The following is a 22,068-nucleotide window of genomic DNA, read 5'->3' on the forward strand; positions in this document are numbered from 1 at the left end:
ATTAAATAGCAAGTCTTTCATACCACAGACTAAAGCTCTAATTTTTCAGAAAAATATTTGTAATTTTCTCCATAAAGTTCTTGTACTTTGGTTAAATTTATTTCCAAGTACCTTGTAGAAATGTTTGTAATTGTGAATTGTCCTTTTTCTACATCTTTTTTTTTTTTTTGAGACAGAGTTTCACTCCTGTTGCCCAGGCTAGAGTGCAGTGGTGTGACCTTGGCTCACTGCAATCTCCACCTTCATGGTTCAAGCGATTCTTGTGCCTCAGCCTCCCTTTCTACATCTTTTAATTAACTAGTCTAGGCCTATAGGAGAAGCTTTTCATTTTGTTTTGGCATGTTGATTTTGTATCCAGCCACCCTGTGACATCTCTAATTATTTGTGGAGTCTCTTACTTTTTCAGTCCCTATGTACACAATCATATTGTCTGAAAATAAAGTTTTACCTATTCATTTTTAGCTCTTCTTTTATTACTTACTTTTATCATTTTGTACTGCTAGGATCACTTGTACAATGTTTAAAAGAAGTGACTTCAAAAGAAGTGCTTCTAAAATTTTACTCTTAAGTGTGACATTTGCTGAAAGTTTTTGATAGATACTCTCTATTAGGTTAAGGAAGTTCCCTTCTTTTTTGGTTGTACCAAATGTTACTTGTTAAATATAAATGATTACTGGATTTTATCAAATTATACATCTACTAAGATAATTGTATTGTTTTCCACTTTTAGCTTAATATGACACATTATATTCACAGTTTTCAGATGTCAAACCATCCTTGCATTCTTGAGATAAACTCAATTTATTATGTATACTTTTTTATGGTAATCATTCAACTGACTAAACTTTTATTTAGGATTTTCGCATTTATTTTAATAACTATGTATTATCTGATTGGCATATAGTAAATACACGTTTAAAGTATACAATTTGATGTTTTGAAATACATATATATATGCTCTTTGAATCGTCACTGCAATCAAGATAATAAATTTTTCTGTAACCCTCAGAAGTTGCCATCTGTCGTATCCCTCCATAACTTCTTCTATGTTCACTAATATGTTTCCCACAGATCTGCTTTCCAATTATCTGCTAACCGTTGATCTGTTTTTTGTCATTATAGACTAGTTTGCATTTTCTAGATTTTTATGGAAATATACACTATATGATATTTTTCTGGCTTCTTTTAACTCAGCAAAATCATTCTAAGATCTATGTTTTAACATATATATGAACAGCTCATTCCTTCATATTGCTGAACAGTACTGTATTATATGGATATACCACAATTTGTTTATCCATTCACCTGTTGATAAAAATTTTGCTTGTTTCCAGATTTTCAATATTATAAATAAAGCTGTTAAGAACATTTATATATGTGCTTGTATGGATATTTGTTCTTATTTTTCTTGGAAAGTGAAATGGCTAGGTCAGAAGGTAGGTATTCATTTAGCGTTCCAAGAAATTGCAAATCAACTTCCAAAAAAATTTCCTTATTATTTTTTCTGGTTATAGAATTATAATGTGCTGTTGCTTTTTCTTCCTTTTAATACTTTTAAGATGTTGTTCTATTGTCTTCTCGCTTGCATTACTTCTGATGAGAAATCTGTTGTTATCCTTATATTTGTTTCTCTACATAACATGCCTTTTTAACCTTTGGCTGCTTTTGAGATTTTCTCTACCTCACTGGTTTTGAGCAGTGTGATTATAATGTGCCTTAGATATATGTCTTGTGCTTGAGGTTCATTGATATTCTTGGTTCACTGATATTCTTAGATCTATGGGTTATAGTTTTCATCAAATTTAGAAAATATTTGGCCAGTATTTCTTGAAATAGCACTTCCTTACCCCAGGACCTCCAATTTTACTTAAATTTGGATTTTATTTTTGTTTCGAGACAGAGTCTCACTTTCACCCAGACTGGATTGCAGTGACACCATCTTGGATCACTGAAACCTCTGCCTCCTGGGTTCAGGTGATCCTAGTGCCTCAGCCTCCCATGTAGCTGGGATTACAGGCATGCACCAACACATCTGGCTAATTTTTGTATTTTTTAGTAGAGATGGGTTTTAGAAATGTTGGCCAGGATATTTGGATGTTTCAAGTTATTTCATAGTTCACCGATGCTCTGCTCATTTTTTTCAGTCTCTTTTCTCTCTGTGTTTAATTTAGGATAGCTCTTATTGCTATATGTTTTAGTTCACTAATCTTTTCTTCCATGACACTAATCAGCTTTTAATGCTATCCAGTGTTTTTTATCTCATACATCATAATTTTTAAATCTAAAAGTTTAATTTGTATCCTTCTTATGTCTCTCTTGTCTGTATTTAACATGCTTCAGATTTCCTCTGGTTTCTTGACTGTTTGGAATATGGTCATAATAACTGTTTTAATATTCTTACCTACTAATTCTACTACTGATGTTATTTCTGGGTAAGTTTCAATCGATTGATTTTTCTCAACACAAAGTACTATATTTTTCAGCCTTTTTAATGCCTATTTTTTATTTTTAAATTAAATATTATTATTAATATTAATATTTTAAAAGGTGTTGACCAGGTTGGCTTTGAACTCCTGGGCTTAAGCCATCTTCCTACCTTGGTCTCCTGAGTAGTTGGGATTACAGGCATGTGCCACCACACCCAGCTGAATACCTTTTTATTGAATGCCCAACATTGTGAATTTTGCCATTTTGCATGTTGGATATTTTTGCATTTCTGTATTTTGAGCTTTCTTCTTGAATGTTTTTTAGTTACTTGAAAACAGATTGACCCATTTTGGTCTTGCTTTTAAGTTTTGTTAAGTAAGACTACAGCAGCATTTAGTCTAGGATTAATTTTTCCCTACTGTTGAGGCAAGACCCTTTTTAGAACTCCAATCTATGCCCTCAGAATTGTGAGGTTTTATTTCTTGCCAGTAGAAATAGGCACTATTCCTGGTTCCCTGTCACTTCTCTAATCCTTTAAGTTGGTTGTTTCCCTGGCCTTGGGTAGTTTCTTCATACACATGTGCTCAGCAGTACTCAACTGAATAACCAAGTTGGATGCTCAGAAGATACTTATGGTTTTATCTGTGTAACTTTCTCTGGTTATCTGCCTTGTGAACTTTTGATACCTCGACTTACCCAGACACATATGTTTGTCTTCTCGGAGAGATGCTTTCCCAGGTTTCTCAATCCCTGTGCTATGACCTGGAAGCTTTATGTAGGCACTGGGGGAAATTATAGCATTTGATTAGAAGCTTAAATTGTGCTATATTTCATAGGTAGACTGGTCTATGGTTTTGTTTTCTTGTCTTGCCATTGTATAATTTTTCTAAAAAGGCTTTATAAGCCTTATAAAATAAATTAGATAGACTACTCTGTTTTTCAAGCTTTTTAGAACTGTTTGTATAAGATAGGAAATAACTGTACTTTAAAAGTTTAAACGTTTGGTAAGTCTTGACTGTAAAACAAACTAAGCTTGTGATCTTGGAGGGAGAGGAAGTAGAGACTTTTAATCACTGACTCAATTTATTTAATAGTATTGGTTTATCCAGCTTGTTCATTTCTTTTTACGGCATTATATAATTCATATTTTTCTCAAAGATTATTGTTGTTTTCCAATACATTTTTTAAAATTATCACCAATTTTCTATGACTTAAAAAATTTTTACTATATGTATATAGTTATATCTTCCATTTTAATATTTATTGGTGTCTTTAAAAATCCCTAATCATTTCTATTAGAAATTTATTTACTTTTATTAGCTTTTAAACAGGCATTACCTTTTAATTTTATGAATATTCTTACTTTTTGTTTTCAAGTTTATTATTTTCTTCTTTCATCTTTATCTTTTCTTCTACTTATTGTTAGATTTACTGTGCTTTTTTTCACTGGCTTGCTTAGGTTAGTTGAAGTTACTTTCAATTATTTTCCATTTTGTTGCTATTAATAAATGCCATAAAGATGCTTTAAACTGTTTGAAAGTAGGATTTTTTTTCCTGAACATCTTAAAGGATTTATTACTAATCATAAATTAACTTGAAAGCAAGTAGAATTACTGAATATTAGAGCTGGAAGTGGTGTTAGGACACAAATTTGTTATTTCACTCTTATATTAGTTTTCTAGAACTGATGTAAGAAAGTACTAGAAACTGAGTGGCTGAGACAACAGAAATTTAGAAACTGACACAACAGAAATGTATTGTTTCAGACAAAGTTCAAAATCCGTCTGCAGGGCTATGTTTCCTCCAATACCTGTAAGAGAGAATGTTTCCTGGTCTCATCTTAGCTTCTGGGCATGTCTGTCAATCCTTGGCATGCCTTGCCTAGCAGCTGCTTTCTCCAGTCTTTGCCTCTCCTGTCACATGGTGCTCTATGTGTCTGCCTCCAAGTGGCATTTTTCTCTGCTTATAGTACCCATTGTATTAGTCTGTTCTTGCATTGCTTTAAAGAACTACCTCAGACTGGGTAATTTATAAAGAAAAAAGGTTTAATTGACTCACAGTTCTGCAGGCTGTGCAGGAAGCATGATGCTGGCATCTGCTTGGCTTCTGGGGAGGCCTCTGGAAACTTACAATCCTGGCAGAAGGCGAAGGGGAAGCAGGCACATGTTTACATGGCAGAGTAAAAGAGGGAAAGAGATTGAAGGCAGGCATGCTACACATTTTCAAACAACCAGATGTCATGAGAACTCTATCATGAGAACAGCAAGGGGGAGGTCCACCCCTATAACTCAACCACCTCTTACCAGGTCCCTCCTTCGTCACAGGGAATTACAATTTGAATGAGATTTGGGTGGGAACACAGAGCCAAACCTGTTATACTGAATTAGGGCCCTCTGTAATGACTTCATCTTAACTTGATTAAATCTGCAAAGACCCTGTTTCCAATTAAAGTTACATTCATAGGTACAAAGAGTTAGGATGTCAACATATCTTTTTTTTTTTGGGGGGGGGGGGCACAATTCAGCCCATAATAATAGAATCAAAAACTAAGGCCTAGAGATGTTAAGTAACTTCTCAAGATCAAATAGTTTAGCATTAATTACTAATCAGATTTCTCGGAGGTTTTTCTCAAACGCTATAAGGTACATCCAATTCCAAGTACCTCAGAATAGATGCATGAACTTTTGGGAAATAAAATATTTGTTCATCCACCAGGGGGAGCCAGGCTCAATAGGGCTCCCAGGACAGCCAGGAGTACCGGGAGAAGATGGAGCTGCAGGGAAGAAGGTAACACCAAATTTTTCATATTATTGGAGTAAGAACTATTGAAGCAAGCTGGTATCTTGATCCTGTGGGAGCTCGAATCAAACCATCCAGGACAAACGTAGTCTCTTTAAGAAAAAAAAATCTCACAATCCCAAATGTCCCTTTTCACTTATCCCTGATAGAAGAAGTAGACTATTGAAAGGCTGAGATAGTCTCACATCTTCTGCCTTCTCTCTGGTGTTTTGGTTATGGCCTAGTTTCTTCAGGATATCTAGAAAGCACATTAATTTAAACTTAAGAGAAAACCGCTCCCTCCACCCCACCCCCACCCCCCAAGAGGAAAGTCTGTAAATGCATTCAGGAAATAAGGCCATTGTAAAGATTTCCTGAAATATTTTGAGTTGACATTTGAAATACTCATTTTTCAATAAAAGTAGCAAAAAACAGCAGATGGAAAGGCTGAAGGTCTTCCCTGTTTTTAAAAAAAATCTACCAAATGTGAATGAAGAGCCAAAGGAAAATGAGCTTATTGCTTTGGAAATTGGCTGAGAAATTAAACTTTTTCATGATACTCCAGCTGCTCTGAGTTAAACTGGAGTTTGATGTTACTTTTTTAAGTTTATAAACTTCCAAATTGATTTTGAGGCTAGAGTGAAGGTGTGGTGTGTTTTGGAGAGTTTCAGCTGAATCCACTGGTGATAAAAGGAGACAAGGTGGGATGATACATATTGTCTGTTTGCTGGAGGGTCAGCTGAAACATCAGTGTCATTTCCTCTAGGGAGAAGCGGGGCTTCCGGGAGCAAGAGGCCCAGAAGGACCACCTGGAAAAGGGCAGCCCGGCCCCAAGGTATGGAAATGACAGTGTTGGAGGAAGCAGCCTGTCTGTGTTCTGGTCCTCATACTGAGGAGCCAACTTAGGAGAAATTTGATTGTTATTCTTGCTATGTCAAATGTGTTTATGTCTGGCTTAGAAGTATGAATACTATCTTGGAAGCTTTTGGAAGACAGCAAGCATGTATAATTCATTTTTATTTTCCTAACATCTATCGTAAGCCCCGGCATATAGAAGAGCTTAACACATGTTTTCTCAATAAATGTTCAGGTCGACATTTAAAAAACACATAGGAAAGAAAAGAAGCCTTGAGATATGTCGCTGAGATTTGACAGTCCATAAATTTTCTTTATAAAATCTCACACAATAATAAGAAATATCACCTTGTTAAATGGACATTTCACTTCATGACTTGGCATAAATTTATTTTAAACTCTGTAGAAATGCTAGTTGAATAACATCTTTGTACGTTAAGATGAGACTATACAAATTCATCAGGATAACACCACTAGTAACATAACCTACAGCCTCTAAGATTCCAGATCATCCTACAATTTTTATGTGCAGTTATCGATTCCCATGTAAAGATTTTTATGGATTATATACAAGTAAATGTAAAATTTGTATTCTTACTAGTGTTCTATTCATAATTCTACTAAAATAAGTAATTGATGTCTTGTGAAGATACTCACTAAAATTGAATCCTTAATCCTAAATATGAAGATATGAAATTTAAATATATTTGTAGACTTTTAAACATTTTTACATATTGATTTACCAGACAATGGGACCCTTTTTGGGTGAGGTGGAGGGGATAACATCATCATGCAAAATACACTTTTAGAAATGCCAGTCTGCTAACATTCAGGAGAACTAATATTTTTAGGATGTGCTTTTGGAAACTAGGCACTCGTAGTCAATATTTGAAGCTATGAGAATAAACGATGTCTCTCAGGAAGAGAGTTGAGGTTTAAGTCCCACATTGTGTGGTAGCTGGAGAATGAGCACTCAACAGAATAAGCAGAATGGTAGCATGTTAGGGATGCCAAGGAGAAAGGATTTCAAGATGAAAGCAATGGGTGGTATCAGATGCCATCAATAAAGTAAGGAGAATGTGCATTGGAAAGAGAGGCTACTGGATTTGTGGCTTAAGGTGACTTGTGGCTTATGGAAGGCTGTTGGAGAAAAGTGGTAGGAACATGTGCTGGTGATTTATTACATTTAATTGGGTTCCTGCTGTTGATTTCTGGGGTGATTTATGTCAATAACCTAAATTAGTGATAGTGGAGGGAAGAAAATAAATAGTTGTGGTTGAGTTTTGTCTCTACTGGTAAGTGAAAATAAGATATTTGGATATTCAACTGCTTTTGTTGTTGTTGTTGTTTTTTACACCTGTGTCTCGCTGTCCATTAGTGTGGACCATGGAAACCTCTGTGGATTCTACAGGAGGTCATCTCTTAGTGAAATGCCTGCTTTGCTGATGACCTTAGTATATAGTCCAGTGATTCTCAAATGTGGTCCCTGAACCAGCAGCATCAGCATCATCTGGGAATGTTAAATATGCAAATGCTTAGCCGGGCACGGTGACTCACGCCTGTAATCCTAGCACTTTGGGAGGCCGAGGTGGGTGGATCACGAGGTCAAGAGATCGAGACCATCCTGGTCAACATGGTGAAACCCCGTCTCTACTAAAAATACAAAAAATTAGCTGGGCATGGTGGCACGTGCCTGTAATCCCAGCTACTCAGGAGGCTGAGGCAGGAGAATTGCCTGAACCCAGGAGGCAGAGGTTGCGGTGAGCCGAGGTCACGATTGCACTCCAGCCTGGGTAACGAGAGAAACTCCGTCTCAAAAAAAAAAAAAAAAAAATGCAAATGCTTGGACCTCAGTGCAGACCTACTAAATCAGAAACTCTGGGTGGAGGGCCCAGCAATCTGTGTTCTAACAAGCCCTCCGGGTGATTCTGTTGCTCAGCTTTAAAAACCATGGTATAGTCACTTATATCACAAATATTTAAATAGCCTCAGCTGCAGACCATGGAATTTTCATTTGTTGAGCTACATCCCTGGATATGGTGCATTGAAGTTGAACCCTACTTGAAAGATAGTTTTGAAGGTAAAGGAATTCTTTTGGGGGAGTACTGTTTTACATAACCATGCTGGGGAACAGCCAGTAGGCAGTTTCTAGCTCTGTTCCAGGTTAATGCTCAGCATCTTCCTGCCAATAAAACTATTGGTCTCTTTTTGGGGAAAGAATTAGACTCCCCAGTGAGGAAGAAATAGGGCTGTGATTTTTAAAATGTCTCATTTCATGTTGTAAACCTAAAATAGAAAAATGGAAAAACAGCATGAAAAAGCATAGATAGTTCTCATTTCTGAAACTGTGAATATTTCAGAGCCATCTGTTAATAGACCAAGGGTGCAAAGGAACTATAAATTCAAATAAAAGTTCCAAAAGAAAGATATAGAACTTACATTTTTAAAAATACCAAATCATATTGAATAAATAGTAAAGGATGAACAATCTGAAGTCATGTGATCTCCTCAAGAACATTGACAAATCCTGCACAACAGAGCTGTGCTTAGGGAACACCATTTTAAATTGGTATTAGTTGAGAATCTGGCTCTGCTATAGTCCTTACTAGGTTAGGGGAGGTTGATAATACAATATCTGTATTTTCATAATTATTTTGTTAGGGTGATGAAGGCAAGAAAGGGAGCAAAGGAAATCAAGGACAGAGGGGACTTCCAGGGCCCGAAGGACCAAAGGTATGTTTCTTGTATTCTGACTTATGCTTTGAGGAGTTTGTATTTGCGTCTGGTTTTAATAGAGTATTAGATTTCCACCGAAAATTTGATTCCTTGTTTCTTTTCTAACAAATACATAACAAAAACTCAAAAAAAAAATAAAACTATAGAAAACATGCTATTCCCAGACCATAATAGAATGGAATAGATTGCATAACATATGTAATACTCATAGAAATATTTATGTTTCTAATTTGTCTGTCAATCCTCTCTAGTAACAAGTGAATATTCAGAAGTTGGGATAAAATTGGGACTACAGGAGATAGTCAGTTCTTCATAATCTCACTTTGCTAAACAACCCAAAAGCCTGAGACTGAGAGGCAACACAGTGATGATGAAGGCTCTTCTTCGGAAGGCTTATTGCATTCTTCTGTGCCATGAACCTTTTGGAGCCAGTCACTTCAATTACAGAAAGAGAATAATGATATGCTCTATTTCACAGGGTTGTTGTGAAGACTAAAAGAGTTAATAAAGCACTTAGCACATTTCCTGGTATATAGTAAGTGTTCAATACATCGAATTATTCGGAGAAAAAAATCAATATAGTGAAATGGAAAGTACAGGATCTATGTCCTGGTAAATTGTCCATAACAGGATGCAGAGGAAGAAGTGAAGGATATTGTGAGGCTAGCAATTAAGCAGGTGTCCTGACTTGACCTCAGAGACCCACCATTAAAGTCATTTGAATGTGTCAGGAAAGAGAAACTGCAAAACTAAGAGAGTTCATGTCTCTAGGAAGATACTAATTGTAAGAAAGAGACAAGGAGTGTATTTTAGAACCAGATGGTTAAAAAGCAGAATTTTTTTTATTGTACTTTAAGTTCTGGGGTACATGTGCAGATTGTGCAGGATTGTTACATCGGTATACACATGCCATGGTTGTTTGCTGCATCCATCCCCCAGCCATCACCATTAAGTATTTATCCTAATGTTATCCCTCCCATCCCCCTACCTCCTGATATCCCTCCCCAACCGCCCCCACCCCCCCACCGGGCACCAGTGTTTGTTGTTCCCCTCCCTGTGTTCATGTGTTCTCATTGTTCAACACCCACTTATGAGTGAGAACATGCGGTGTTTGGTTTTCTATTCTTGTGTCAGTTTGCTGAAAATGATGGTTTCCAGCTTCATCCATGTCCCTGCAAGGACATGAACTCATCCTTTTTTATGGCTGCATATTATTCCATGGTGTATATTTGCCGTATTTTCTTTATCCACTCTATCATTGATGGACATTTGGGTTGGTTCCAAGTCTTTGCTATTGTAAAAAGTACCGCAATGAAGATATTTCTGCATGTGTCTTTATAATAGACTAATTTATAATCCTTTGGGTATATACCCAGTAATGGGATTGCAAATTTAAAAAAATGGTGCTGACAAGGTAAGATCAGGTACAAAATAAAACATCATCTGTACACCAGTGACTCTTAAACTTATTCGTTGCCCATCGGTATCACCTGGGGATTATTACAAATCCAGATTTCTTGTTACCATCCTCAGCTATCTGGATTCAGTAGGTGAGTGGGCCCAGGAATCTGTACTTCTCATGAGTAAATGCCCTGTGCTCCAGGGAGCTCAAGAAGCACATTATGAGAAGTGCCACTATGCAACAAATATGTTGTATTAGTATTAATAACAGATTACTCTTTATGTCCTACTCTATTTCAAAGTGAACAGTTTTCTGTGTTTTGAAATAAAACTGTTTTTAAAGATGAAGTGAAGAATTGCCATATGTTAAAGCATAATCATCCCTTAATACAGGGTCTTTAAGATAATTGTATACTTTCCATGATACTTTTCATATTTTAAAAGTAATTGATCTCTTTTTTAAAAAAAAAGTAGAACAAATTAAATCTAGAGACATAATTTTGCTTTTCCTTTGGTTTTAGTGAAGAATTTTAACGGGTTCATGTACTGTTCCTTTGTCAAAGCTTGGATGGGGGTTTATTGTGTTTCCCAATTCTTCCTTTGTCCTGTGCCATTGGCCTTCCAGGTTTGGATTTAAGGACAGGCAGATACATGCCATGGCATGAATTGGGTCCCAGTCGACCAGTGTGCCTGGCCTGTTTGTTGTATTGGCTAATCAATATAGTGGGAGGCCTCAGCTCTGCAGATGATTATGGCCTTGGGCAGGGGTCATCACTGCTGAATATAACTGATGAGTCCCTGCTGGAGGAAGCAGCATAACTGAATAGGAGGCTCACGTGATTGAATTTTCAAAGGACATGAGTCAGGCAGAGGCAAGATTAGTCAGCAGTCTGAGAACCTAGAGGATCAGGTTTAGACATAGCATAGAAATAGCTCATTTTCCTCAACTCATCTCCACAGTGGGTTTTTGTGGGTTCTTTTGGGTAAAGGTCCAGATAGTAAATATTTTAGGTTCTGTGGCCCAAGAGGCAAAATTGAATATATTATGTAGTTACTTGTATAATGACCACTTGAAAATGTGAAAACTATTCATAGCTCACGGCTATATAAAACCAGGGATGGGCTGGATTTGGCCTGCCTACTCTAGAGAAGTAGTTTCCAAACTATTTTGATTATAAATCCTTCCAGTAAAATTTTGATCACACTCCACAGATTTTTAATTTTTTAATTGTAATTTTTATTAATAAACTATAATACTAATATGAATTTATATAAATAATTAAAATGTTAATAAATGAGATAAAAATATAGAGATAAATTGTAATATTTTCTTCTTATAGCCCAGTGGGTCATTTGGAACGCCTTGTGGTAGGCAGTGACAATTGCTCTGGAATAGTGTTTTTCACTAGGGGTGCTTAATAAAAATTAATAATCCCGGGCCCTGGCCTCTAGATCTATCGAATCAGAATCTCTGGAGTTTGAACCCAGGACTACACATTACCAAACTTTCCTGATAATTTCTCTGCTCTTTAAAATTTGAGAATCACTGGTCTAGATCCAGATGGAACAGAAGAATTGCCTGTTGCTCTAGATTTAGTCTTTCAGACTCTAACTAAATATTAGATACCTCTCCCACCAAATGTTTAAAATTTTCTATTAAAAATGTCATTTTAAAAAATCATAGGCTTTCTAACTTCTTGTTTTTTTTTTTTTTTTTTTTTTTTTGGAAAAATTTTTTTTTTTTTTCAGGCTGGAGGTCTGGGGTGCGATCTCAGCTCACCGCAACCTCCGCTTCCTGGCTTTGAGCAATTCTCCTGCATCAGCCTCCTAAGTAGCTAGGATTACAGGCACACACCACCATGCCCGGCTAATTTTTTGTATTTTTAGTAGAGACAGCGTTTTGCCATGTTGGCCATGCTGGCCTCAAACTCCTGACCTCAGTGATCTGCCTGCCTTGGCCTCCCAAAGTGCTGGGATTACAGGTGTGAGCCACTGCGCCCAGCCCCTAGGGGTTCTACTTCTCAAAAAGGATGTGAGATAACAGAGAATGGAAGACTGTTATGCCTTGGGCCATTAAAATAAAACAACAAAGAAAAAAGAGTTATTACCTAGAAGCACACTCTAAAACATTTGCTAAAGATAATTGTTATGTTGAAAAAAAAATTTCTCTCTGAACTTCCCAGCATACAACACAAAAGGGAAGCACCATGAATTGCATAATTTTTATTAGCTAATAAAAGGATACACAAGAGCTAAACTTTTCTTAACCTTCAATAATTAATTGAACGTATTTATTTAAAAGCACCGAAATCTTACTAGTCAATACTTTAGCAGTGGTTTACAAAAGATGCTTAAATTATTTTCACATTGGTCTTTGAAGCAGGTAGAGGTCATAATATTATTTAAAAATCTGCAGACATTTCTATACTCTTCTTAATATTGTCTCTATGTGTGCTTTCTCTGCTTGAAATGAACTGAGCATTTTGCTGTTTTTAAGGGTGAACCGGGCATTATGGGCCCCTTTGGAATGCCTGGAACATCAATTCCTGGACCACCTGGGCCAAAGGTATATATTTTTGGGAATTATTTTCTTTTTCTTGACCCTTTGGCAGTTGGAGAAAAAAAATCATGGTATCAGTGAACTAGAATTTTAGTTTTGGAAAATGCTTAGAAATGATTCAGTTCAACTCTGAAACTTCACAGATAAGCAAACTGCAGCCAGCAGCAGAGTTAGGACTAAAACCAGATTTTGTGCTCCTAGTCCCAAGCTTGTCACTTTACCCTTCTTTACCTTTTCCAAATCCTAAACCCCAATGCAGGTAAGAATTTAGTACATTTATTCAGAAGAATCCACCGGGATTTGTAATTGAAGAGTCTAGCAGAAGAGATATCCACTCAAGTTTGTTGGTTGGTTGGTTTTTTGAGACAGAGTCTCACTCTGTCCCCAGGCTGGAGGGCAGTGGTGCGATCTTGGCTCACTGCAACCTCCACCTTCTGAGCTCAAGTGATTCTCCTGCCTCAGCCACCCAAGTAGCTGGGATTACAGGTGTGCCACCATACCTGAATAATTTTTGTAGTTTTAGTAGAGGCAGGATTTCGCTATGTTGGCCAGGCTGGTCTCAGACTCCTGGATTCAAGTGATCCACCTGCCTTGGCCTCCCAAAATGTTTGAATTATAGGTGTAAGCCACTGCACCTGGTCTTCACTGACACCTGTCAGTAAAGACTATTACTGCTGTTAGGAGAAAGTCCATTGAAATAATACGTGGCAATTCAGACTCAAATTTTTAGACTTTAGGAATGGCCATTCTTACCTAAAGTTTAAATATTTGAGTCTGAATTGCCACGTATTATTTCAATGGACTTTCTCCTAACAGCAGTAATAGTCTTTACTGACAGGTGTTGTTTACTTAGGATTTGAAATTCCCCTCAAATATGTTTGAAGAATATACTATCTCAAGGTCAGAGATGGACAGATTAAGCTCTTTATAGAGAGTGGCCAATACTCTTTTTTTGCTATGTGTCATGTGGTTTCTTGCACAACTGTAGCCTGTGAAATGTTATTTGAAATGTACAGGGAGATAGAGGAGGACCTGGGATGCCTGGATTTAAAGGAGAACCTGGACTTTCTATTCGAGGACCAAAGGTATGCTTTATTCATGTTCTTTTTGTTTTTCTGTATTTGAAATAAACGAAGGTAGATTTAATGCATAAGTCGATTTTTCTACTTGCAAAGTCTCTACATTGATGAACTAAAATGTAAGAATATAGCTATTCCCTTTTATTAAAAAATAAGCAGTCACATAGTTATTTTTCATACATGTGGGAAAGATAGCTCTTATGGTTAAATTTTTGCTTATTAGATAATTGTTTGAAAATGCTCTTTTGCACTGTCTGTGATACAAGAAATTAAATGGCCTCTGGCTTCTTCATTTACATGTTAATGCCTAAAGTATCCGTTCTGCAAAACATTGTCCAAAGAATCATCTCTCCTTGGAAGCGTTGTTGAGTAAAAATTTCTTGCTTTAATTTATTCATCCTTTGGAGTTATTTCAAAGGGAAATACAAATAATTAAGAAGAAACTATGTTTCTGTAATCGTATGTGGTTTTTCATGGCAACGAAGCACCATTTTCCTTCTCACACTATACCCAGCATCACAGCAAAATTTAGCATTTATAACATTCCTGGGTATCAACCAGCAGATCTGTTTATGAAGACAGGCTTCAGGGCCCCATAATTAGCACTTTTTAAATCAATAGCATGTTGTTACATAGCTTTGAAGCTTGCTTATGTGCTTCCATATTAAGTTGTCTCATCTAGATAAAAGGGTTCAAGTACTAAATTGATGACTTTCAAAGTTAAAAGAAGAAAACATGGAGTCATCTTTTAAATAAAATATGATACAAAACCTGTTATGTAAAACTGACATAAATTGGAGTGGTTCTTATTAAAAGTAAAGGGAGAATCTTGAGCCTCCCTGTTCTTCTGGCTTTAACAGTCAGTCCTCCCTGCTAGAGTCACAGCTGCCCTGGTTTGCCCAGACTTGAAGGGGTTCCTGGAACGCGTGACTTTGAGGGCTAAAACTGGGAAAATCTTGGGCAAACTTGGACAAATTGTTCATCTGCTTCCCCCAGATCCCAAGGTAGCCCAAACTATGTAGACCAGTCTCTTTAGAAACACAAGCTATATAGACAACTCAAGGAAACAAGAGCAAATTTTCTGGTGTGAAAACTACAGATATGACCTTGATCAATTACTTCTGCATGACAATTTTAATAAATTGATAGCTGTGAAGTCACAATTCATGATTTATACATCTCTCTCTGTCTACTTCTATTTGCAGTAGGAATACAACCCAATTAAATGTGCTGTCAGAGTTTATAGGCCCCACCTGTTTCCCGCTGATGATTATTAGGTATCATAGGTGATGGTATTTAAAGATATTTGCCTCCTCATCCAAGCATTTTGCTACTCCCTTGGACTCTAATGGTACTCTTTCTGTCGTTGTTCCCTAGTTCATTAGTTTTTCAGTTTTTGGAGAGTCATACACACCTTTGAATGTCTGGTGGAAGTTTTAGCACATTAATTTCATTTTGTGTAATACTTCAGGGGTCTCCCAGACAGCCACTAAAGCTGATTTCAAAATACTACGTTTCTATTTTTGCCCTAATTTCTATTGAATGAGAGAAATACTTTGAAGTAAATCACTTTGTAGGACATTTCCTTAAATCCAGTGCAGAAAAGCCAAGTGGCAAAATTCCATCTATAAAAATACAGTAAGGAATCCAAAATAAATACCACACCTCCTCTTGCTCCTTGATATTTCTTATTAATAACAGAAGTAAAAAGCTACCTGAAATTTTTGCAGAAGCGAGGACAAAGATCTCTAGAAAAAGGATGTTGATAAACTGTGAGTGTTTTAATGGTTTTTCCCTCCACTGTGGTGTCAGATGTTAAACAAGAGCAGCTGCCGATAATTTGTTGCAAGTTTGGGCTATAGAAATAAAAACTGAAAAATAAATTTTGATTCCAGTGTTCTTTTCCTTTTAACTCAACCAGGGAGCAGTTACTGCTTTATTTTATTGATGGCCCTCTCCTTGTATAAACGTGGAGATAAGAGGAAAACTTATTTTGGGACAAGTTTCATATGTCAATGTTTAGAGCTTTAACCTTAAATGTGGTTGGAATAGTATAAACAATTGGTTCTGAGAAGTGACCAGTTTCTTGTAGCTGGAATTCACCAATATTTACCTTCCTGAAGACCATGGGCTTCCTTTCTCTCATTCAACTTTAAAACACCACCTTGAGTTTTTGCTGATAATGAATAGCACATTAAATTTTTGTAAGTGGCCACATATTTCCTAAAGATGATCATTCTTAAGAAAGTTAACCACATAAAAACAGCCTTTCAGTTTAACAGGAAAAAAACAGCTGTTGCATTCATAGTTTTTAAAATAAACTTTCTGAGTGCTTAAAGAGCATGTAAATTTTTTTCCCATTTCCAAATCAATTATTCATTTATTGGAGTAGAGTTGAGAATAGGTTTTGGGAGTTGGACTTTGGGCAGTGTTTTCACTTGGAATAATGGCAGTTTGATCTCCAAGTTTGCTGGCATGTAAGGAAAGTTCTTAAGAGTCCTGCTACTTTCTTTCTCCATTCTTGGAAAACAAAAGTCTGCCTGTTGTTAAAGTTTCCTACCAATATAAAGAAAAACCATAAATATTTTAAAACATGAGCAGCTCTTTATCAAAACCAGGGCTGATATTGACAAGGGCTGTTGCAAGAGTTATCAACCAATAACAGATTAGCGGAATGTGTTGTAAAATGAAGTATTGTAAGTTTTAAATATAAGTTTAATGGACTTGTAGGTAATCTTCTAAAAGATTCTTCTTAATTTTTTTCTCTCCCCCCATTTTACTTTTGTCAGAAATTTTTTGGATTTCTGTTTGTGAGAGAGTTATAAGTCTTAATAAAGTCTGTCATCCAAAGGACAGTAATCACCCCTTCCTGCTCTTTCTATAGGATACTAAGGGTTGCTACTAAAAGTTTTAGATACTTAAGGTCATCACTGTAAAACAATATTTACAACTTTTTCCTAGGTCTCAAGATATGAATCACAAACTCTATCCCTTCATAACTTGTTTTTGAAAAATTAATGTGTTTTTATTTTCATCTGGCTTTACTTATTCCCCATATAATTCGGGCCCCATTAATGAAGACAATAGATTTAACACAACAATAGGAAACTCTAGTTATTCCATACTCAAAATTTTGCTATGTATTATTTTCTATTCATCTCACATTGTGCTTACTAAATTTTCTTTTTTATACTTCTCCTTGATTTACAATGCACTAAAAATTTATTATTTAAAAAATTAAAATATTAGCAATAAATCATTTTGTAAGTCCTGGGTTAGAAATCTACCATTGGCATATTGAGTTGGTGTTATGCTTAAGATTAACCAGGTGTTTTATCATTGAGTCTCATGATTTCACTGATGTTGGAATTTACCCAGGGTGTTCAAGGCCCTCAGGGACCAGTGGGTGCTCCAGGACTCAAAGGCGATGGCTATCCTGGTGTGCCTGTAAGTGGGACATTTTTTTCTTCACTTCCTCCCTTCCTTTTGAGTGTTGTATACAACACGGATGCTCACTCGCTCCCTTACTATGTCATCTCAGGGACCTCGAGGATTACCAGGACCCCCTGGGCCGATGGGTTTACGTGGAGTGGGAGACACTGGAGCAAAGGTGAGATTTAAAGTAGGCAACATACTAGCTTCCAAGAGTGTGCCTATAGGTAGGCGATTTTGGTAAAGATGAAATATTTTATCAGATAGAAAATTAGAGGTGTCTGGAATAATTGATAAAGTTATTTGCCCTTATCTATGGACTTCTGGGGAACTAATCTGAACATGTAGACTAACTTTATGGTTTGCCTCCTCCTTCTCTGATAGCAACTCACACTCCTTTGCTGCTTCCTCTTCTTATATCAACATCAGGGTTCAAGTCAGAGCCCTCCTCTCTCCTCTAGCCATACTCTTTCCCTAGGTACTCTCATCCAGCCCCATGGCATTAATCACTGTCCACACATTCATGGCTTCCAAATACCTATATTTTCTCCCTTAAGATCTGGTCTCATGTATCTAGTTTCTTATCATGTATCCCTTCTTGGGCTTCTCACAAACATCTCTAATTTAACATAAAATAAAATCCTTGATTTTTGCCCTGTGACCCTGCAAATGGCTCTCCCATGCTCAAGTCAGAAGGACTAAGCATCATCCTTGATCTCTTCCTTTCCGTCTCCTTCCTCCATGCCTAGTCCTTTAGTAACTCCTATCAATGCTACTGTCAAAATTACTCTCAGCTCTGGCTCCTTTTCTCTTTCTGCTTCAGCCAAGCAGACTATGTCATCTCTTACCTGGGCTGTAAAAATAGCCTCTTCACTGTTCTTCCCTCTATCTCACCTCTGTCCTCCTATAACTTAGTAGCAACAGTGGTCTTTTAAAACCATAAATCAGACCATATAACATTCCTTCCTAGAAACACCTTGGTGGCTTCTCTTTGTACTCAGAGCAGACTTTGAATACTTCCCATGGCCTTGAACACCCTTCATGCCCCAACTGCAGCTTCTGTCATTTCTGCAGCTTCTGTCATTTCTCCCCGTGGGCAGGATTTTTGCTTTGCTTCCTCCTAATTTCATGTCACCAGAACTAGGTTACCATTCAATAGGAGCTCTATAACCTGTTGAATGAATGGAAAATGAATAAATGATCAATATTACCCTAAAGGAAAACTTTTTGTTTTGAAATATATCACTTAGTTTATGATTGTTTTCAGGTCACTAGAGAGAAAAGATATTGTATGTGCTAATGCCAACCTCTTCTCTTGGTTTTTGCCCCTGCCACAAAACTTAGAAGTGCCTCTTTGCTCTCTCCCAGGTAGAATAAAAGATTGGAGACACAAGGCACTAAATATCATATTTAAGGGGAAATCTTGATACCTGCCCCATCTCTGCTTCTAGGGGTAATGATGAAAGTTCAGTAAGAATATATCTGATAGTGCTGTGTCCACTGTACAGAGAGGATGAACCTCAGGTGCTCTGATAAAGGATCTGGCTTAGTCTGACTCAGAACTACATCAGATCCTTGAATAAGGCTCGGCAGTATCAGTAAACTGCACCAAATTTGGGTACTGATGTATTCTTTTTTCTTTAAGGCATAGCAGCTGTCAAAATGCTAAAATTAAAAAAAAAGAAGAAAGATAAATTCAATAGGTAGACCTCATTATTTTCTGCTCTGAAGCGATGGTAAGAACTTGTATATTGAATATTTCTTTAGTTAGGGAGGTAGAAGCTTATTTCTATTTAAAATGAGACATGAAATGAAGTATATTAAATATATACTGGAATGTGTATATTCCAATGGAAATGTGATCAATTATGTTTTCACAGAGTAGATTATTATAAATTTTTTATGTAAGTAGACATGATGTTATATTAAATGATATAATTATGTTACTACTTTACATTGAGCAATAATAATAAAGACAGGCACTTAGGCACAGATAAAAACATTAAAAAATTAGCTGGGTATGATGGCTCTTGCCTGTAATCCCAGCACTTTGGGAGGCTGAGGTGGGCAGATTACCTGAGGTCAGGAGTTCGAGACCAGCCAGGCCAACATGGTAAAACCCCGTTTCTACTAAAAATTAAAAAATTAGGCAGCCATGCTGGTGCACACCTGTAATCCCAGCTACTTGGGAGGCTTAGGCAGGAGAATTGCTTGAATCCAGAAGACAGAAGTTGCAGTGAGCTGAGATCACGCCATTGCACTCCAGCCTGGGTGACAGAGCGAGACTCCATTAAAAAAAAAAATTAAAAAACCCAATTCTTGTGAATATTTCACTCAGATTTTCTAAGATACAGACTAAAACATTTACTAAATGATGTCATATGCCATTTTCCTCCAAAAGTCCCTTGATATGCCTTCATCTACATTTTAGGGGGAAAAAGGTGAGAAACAAGGTGTCCAAAACTTCATCTTGTCTATTGTTTTTTGAAATGGCTAATATGCTGCCAGAAGATGTATCTGAAGTGAAACTCTCATGATCTGTGGAGCCCACATGGGAGGCTGAGTGGAAGCAGCGGTCCACGGTTTGCTTCCAGCTGCAGGCAGAACTCAAGCAAAAAAGTACTAGCTAGGACCTACCTGTCTGCCCCGCTCCCTCTCAGCTGCTTTTCCTTCCTTCCATTGCCTCTTGTTTCTTCCCATGGAAATTGTGTTGTTCAGAATTTCTCTAGCCCTGGATGGAGATGTTAGGAGAGTGAGCTGGTTTTAGAATCAAGGGAACTTGGGTCATAAACTTGAAAATAAAGGAAAGTCTAAAAGTAAATGCCAGCTTTTAAGTAACTTTAAAAATTATCTCTACTTTTTTTTTACAGAAGCTTCAATATCTCAATGTGGCCTTTTTTTCTGAAGAAAATTTTTGGAAACACACACACGCACACAAATATACACAGAGCACTAGGGGTGGAGGGAGGGAGAGAGAGAGACAGAGAGAGAGAGAGAGAGAGAGAGAGAGATTCATAGACAGAAACTGGCAAAGAAAGGAAGATAATTCCAGTTAACTTGGCCCTTCTGGCTTGGTAAAGTGGAGGGGAAATTCTGGAAATAGCAAAAATTGTCCGTGGCAACAGAAACACAGGACCCAAATGTGTGCAAAATTTCTCCCTTTTTGAATTAAAATGACAGAGAAACGGTGTGTGTGTGTGTGTGTGGTAGTATAGCCATAAAGATCCTGATATGTTTTTCATTTAAGCTTTGTGTAGTCACCTTAAAATTGTGGCCTTAAGGCATTAACTTACAAAACAAATGTGTTTTGAAATGAGGAAACCATTAAGGTTGACAATGAATTTATGGTGGGTTTTTGTGCTGTTTAGTTAAGGTCACATGTGTTTAGCATATGACACAGATGTTAAACTCAAAGCTTCTGTGTTTCAAAACATATAAAAAGCAGTCCCTCACATCTAGCACCCTTGTGGTTCTCCATGGCTTTTTTCCAAGTAGAAAAATTCCCTACGATATCTGTGGGTATCATCCTTCTAGATACACTTACCTTTAATTTAAATCAAATTTGGCAAGACTTTCTGAAATATTTCAAAAATTCTGATAAAAACTACGACTTTGAAGGAGAGAGTAGATATAGTTTTTAAACTCACATTTGAAACATGCTGGGAAGAGGAACTGATAATTTGGTTTCTTGCTAAGTGGGAAGCCTTCATCCAGTGTCCTCACTCCTGAATCCAATCTCCTGGCTTATTGATGGGGAAGCCAAGCTCCAAGACCCTACCCATCACTGCCTGCTTTTCTTCACTGGAGCCTTAGATATTAAGAGAACTTCTTATAATTTAAGGACAAACATGCCATACATCTCATTTCTCTTTGAGAAGCTGCAGATAACTCTGCTCCTGTGTTTTTACCCCCAAAGCTTCATAAGGTACATGTAGCCCAAGGGCTGATTTCCTGATGTGCCTGAGTATAAGAGTTTATTTCTGGCCTCATAGAAAAGGAATATAAGTAGTGGATCTCCTGAGTTCCCTAAGGGCAGGTGCAGCCTGCCACGCCCCTCTCTTAGCTTTTTTCGGGCCCTTTCAGGAAGCTGGATCATCACAAGGAAAGCTATGACCCTCTCCAAAGCCTTGGAGTGGTTGAACTTAGGCTGATCTTTGCACAGAGGAGATCTGGATTTGGGGTTAGGACCTCTTAACCATCAAGTTGTTGGCATAAGTCTGTGGGCAGAAAAGACTTGTTGGATTGTTGTTGTTATTACAGGTATAATTACTCCTATTATTACAATGATTATATATTACCTAAGTATTTCCAGAATATTATGACATTTTTAACAGTCCCCCTGTTTTATAGATGAAGAAATGAAGGACCAGACAAGTTGAACAACTTGCCTCTTTACAATGTGCACATTTTTGATGCTATATTTTTTTTTGTATATGAGAGGGGCTATGGATATGGATGAATGAATGAAAAACTAAATGGATGAATCAATTAGAGCAGAAAGGGTGACTCCCTGATCCACAGATGCCCAATCTCCTATGCTGTCCATCTTCTATTTAGGCAGTTTTGTGTGCAATTGGATTGTTTCTCTTTTCTATTGTCAAAACTTAAATTACGTAAACAGTAAAGAGAAGCATAAACCTAAAACCCAAAAGAGTTAAATAATTTTCAGTAACTTTACATGTTTGCGTATTGTAAATAAATGCTTTATTTGACAAAACTGGCCCATAGTAATAAAATGCAAGTCTATGTAGAATTCCACCGAGTATCATTATTCTAAAAATGTTCCCAGCATCTGAATTG

At 36.9% G+C, this 22,068-nt stretch overlaps 1 protein-coding gene across 7 annotated transcripts in view; it reads left to right on the top strand.

The window, feature by feature from the left end:
* The window catches only part of COL28A1 (collagen type XXVIII alpha 1 chain), a 207,582-nt gene that overhangs the window by 122,463 nt on the left and 63,051 nt on the right, over positions 1-22,068 (top strand). For all 7 annotated transcript variants that reach the window (XM_032287127.1, XM_032287128.1, XM_032287129.1 and 4 more), the window contains 7 exons: positions 5,143-5,214; positions 5,972-6,040; positions 8,722-8,793; positions 12,695-12,763; positions 13,774-13,842; positions 17,215-17,283; positions 17,378-17,446. In XM_032287127.1, the coding sequence (XP_032143018.1) occupies positions 5,143-5,214; positions 5,972-6,040; positions 8,722-8,793; positions 12,695-12,763; positions 13,774-13,842; positions 17,215-17,283; positions 17,378-17,446 (489 nt within the window). The remainder of the gene's footprint in view (positions 1-5,142; positions 5,215-5,971; positions 6,041-8,721; positions 8,794-12,694; positions 12,764-13,773; positions 13,843-17,214; positions 17,284-17,377; positions 17,447-22,068) is intronic.

This window comes from Sapajus apella, unplaced genomic scaffold, assembly GCF_009761245.1.
Source record: "Sapajus apella isolate SASKATOON/1434 unplaced genomic scaffold, GSC_monkey_1.0 scaffold19, whole genome shotgun sequence".
NCBI classification, from domain to species: Eukaryota; Metazoa; Chordata; class Mammalia; order Primates; family Cebidae; genus Sapajus; species Sapajus apella.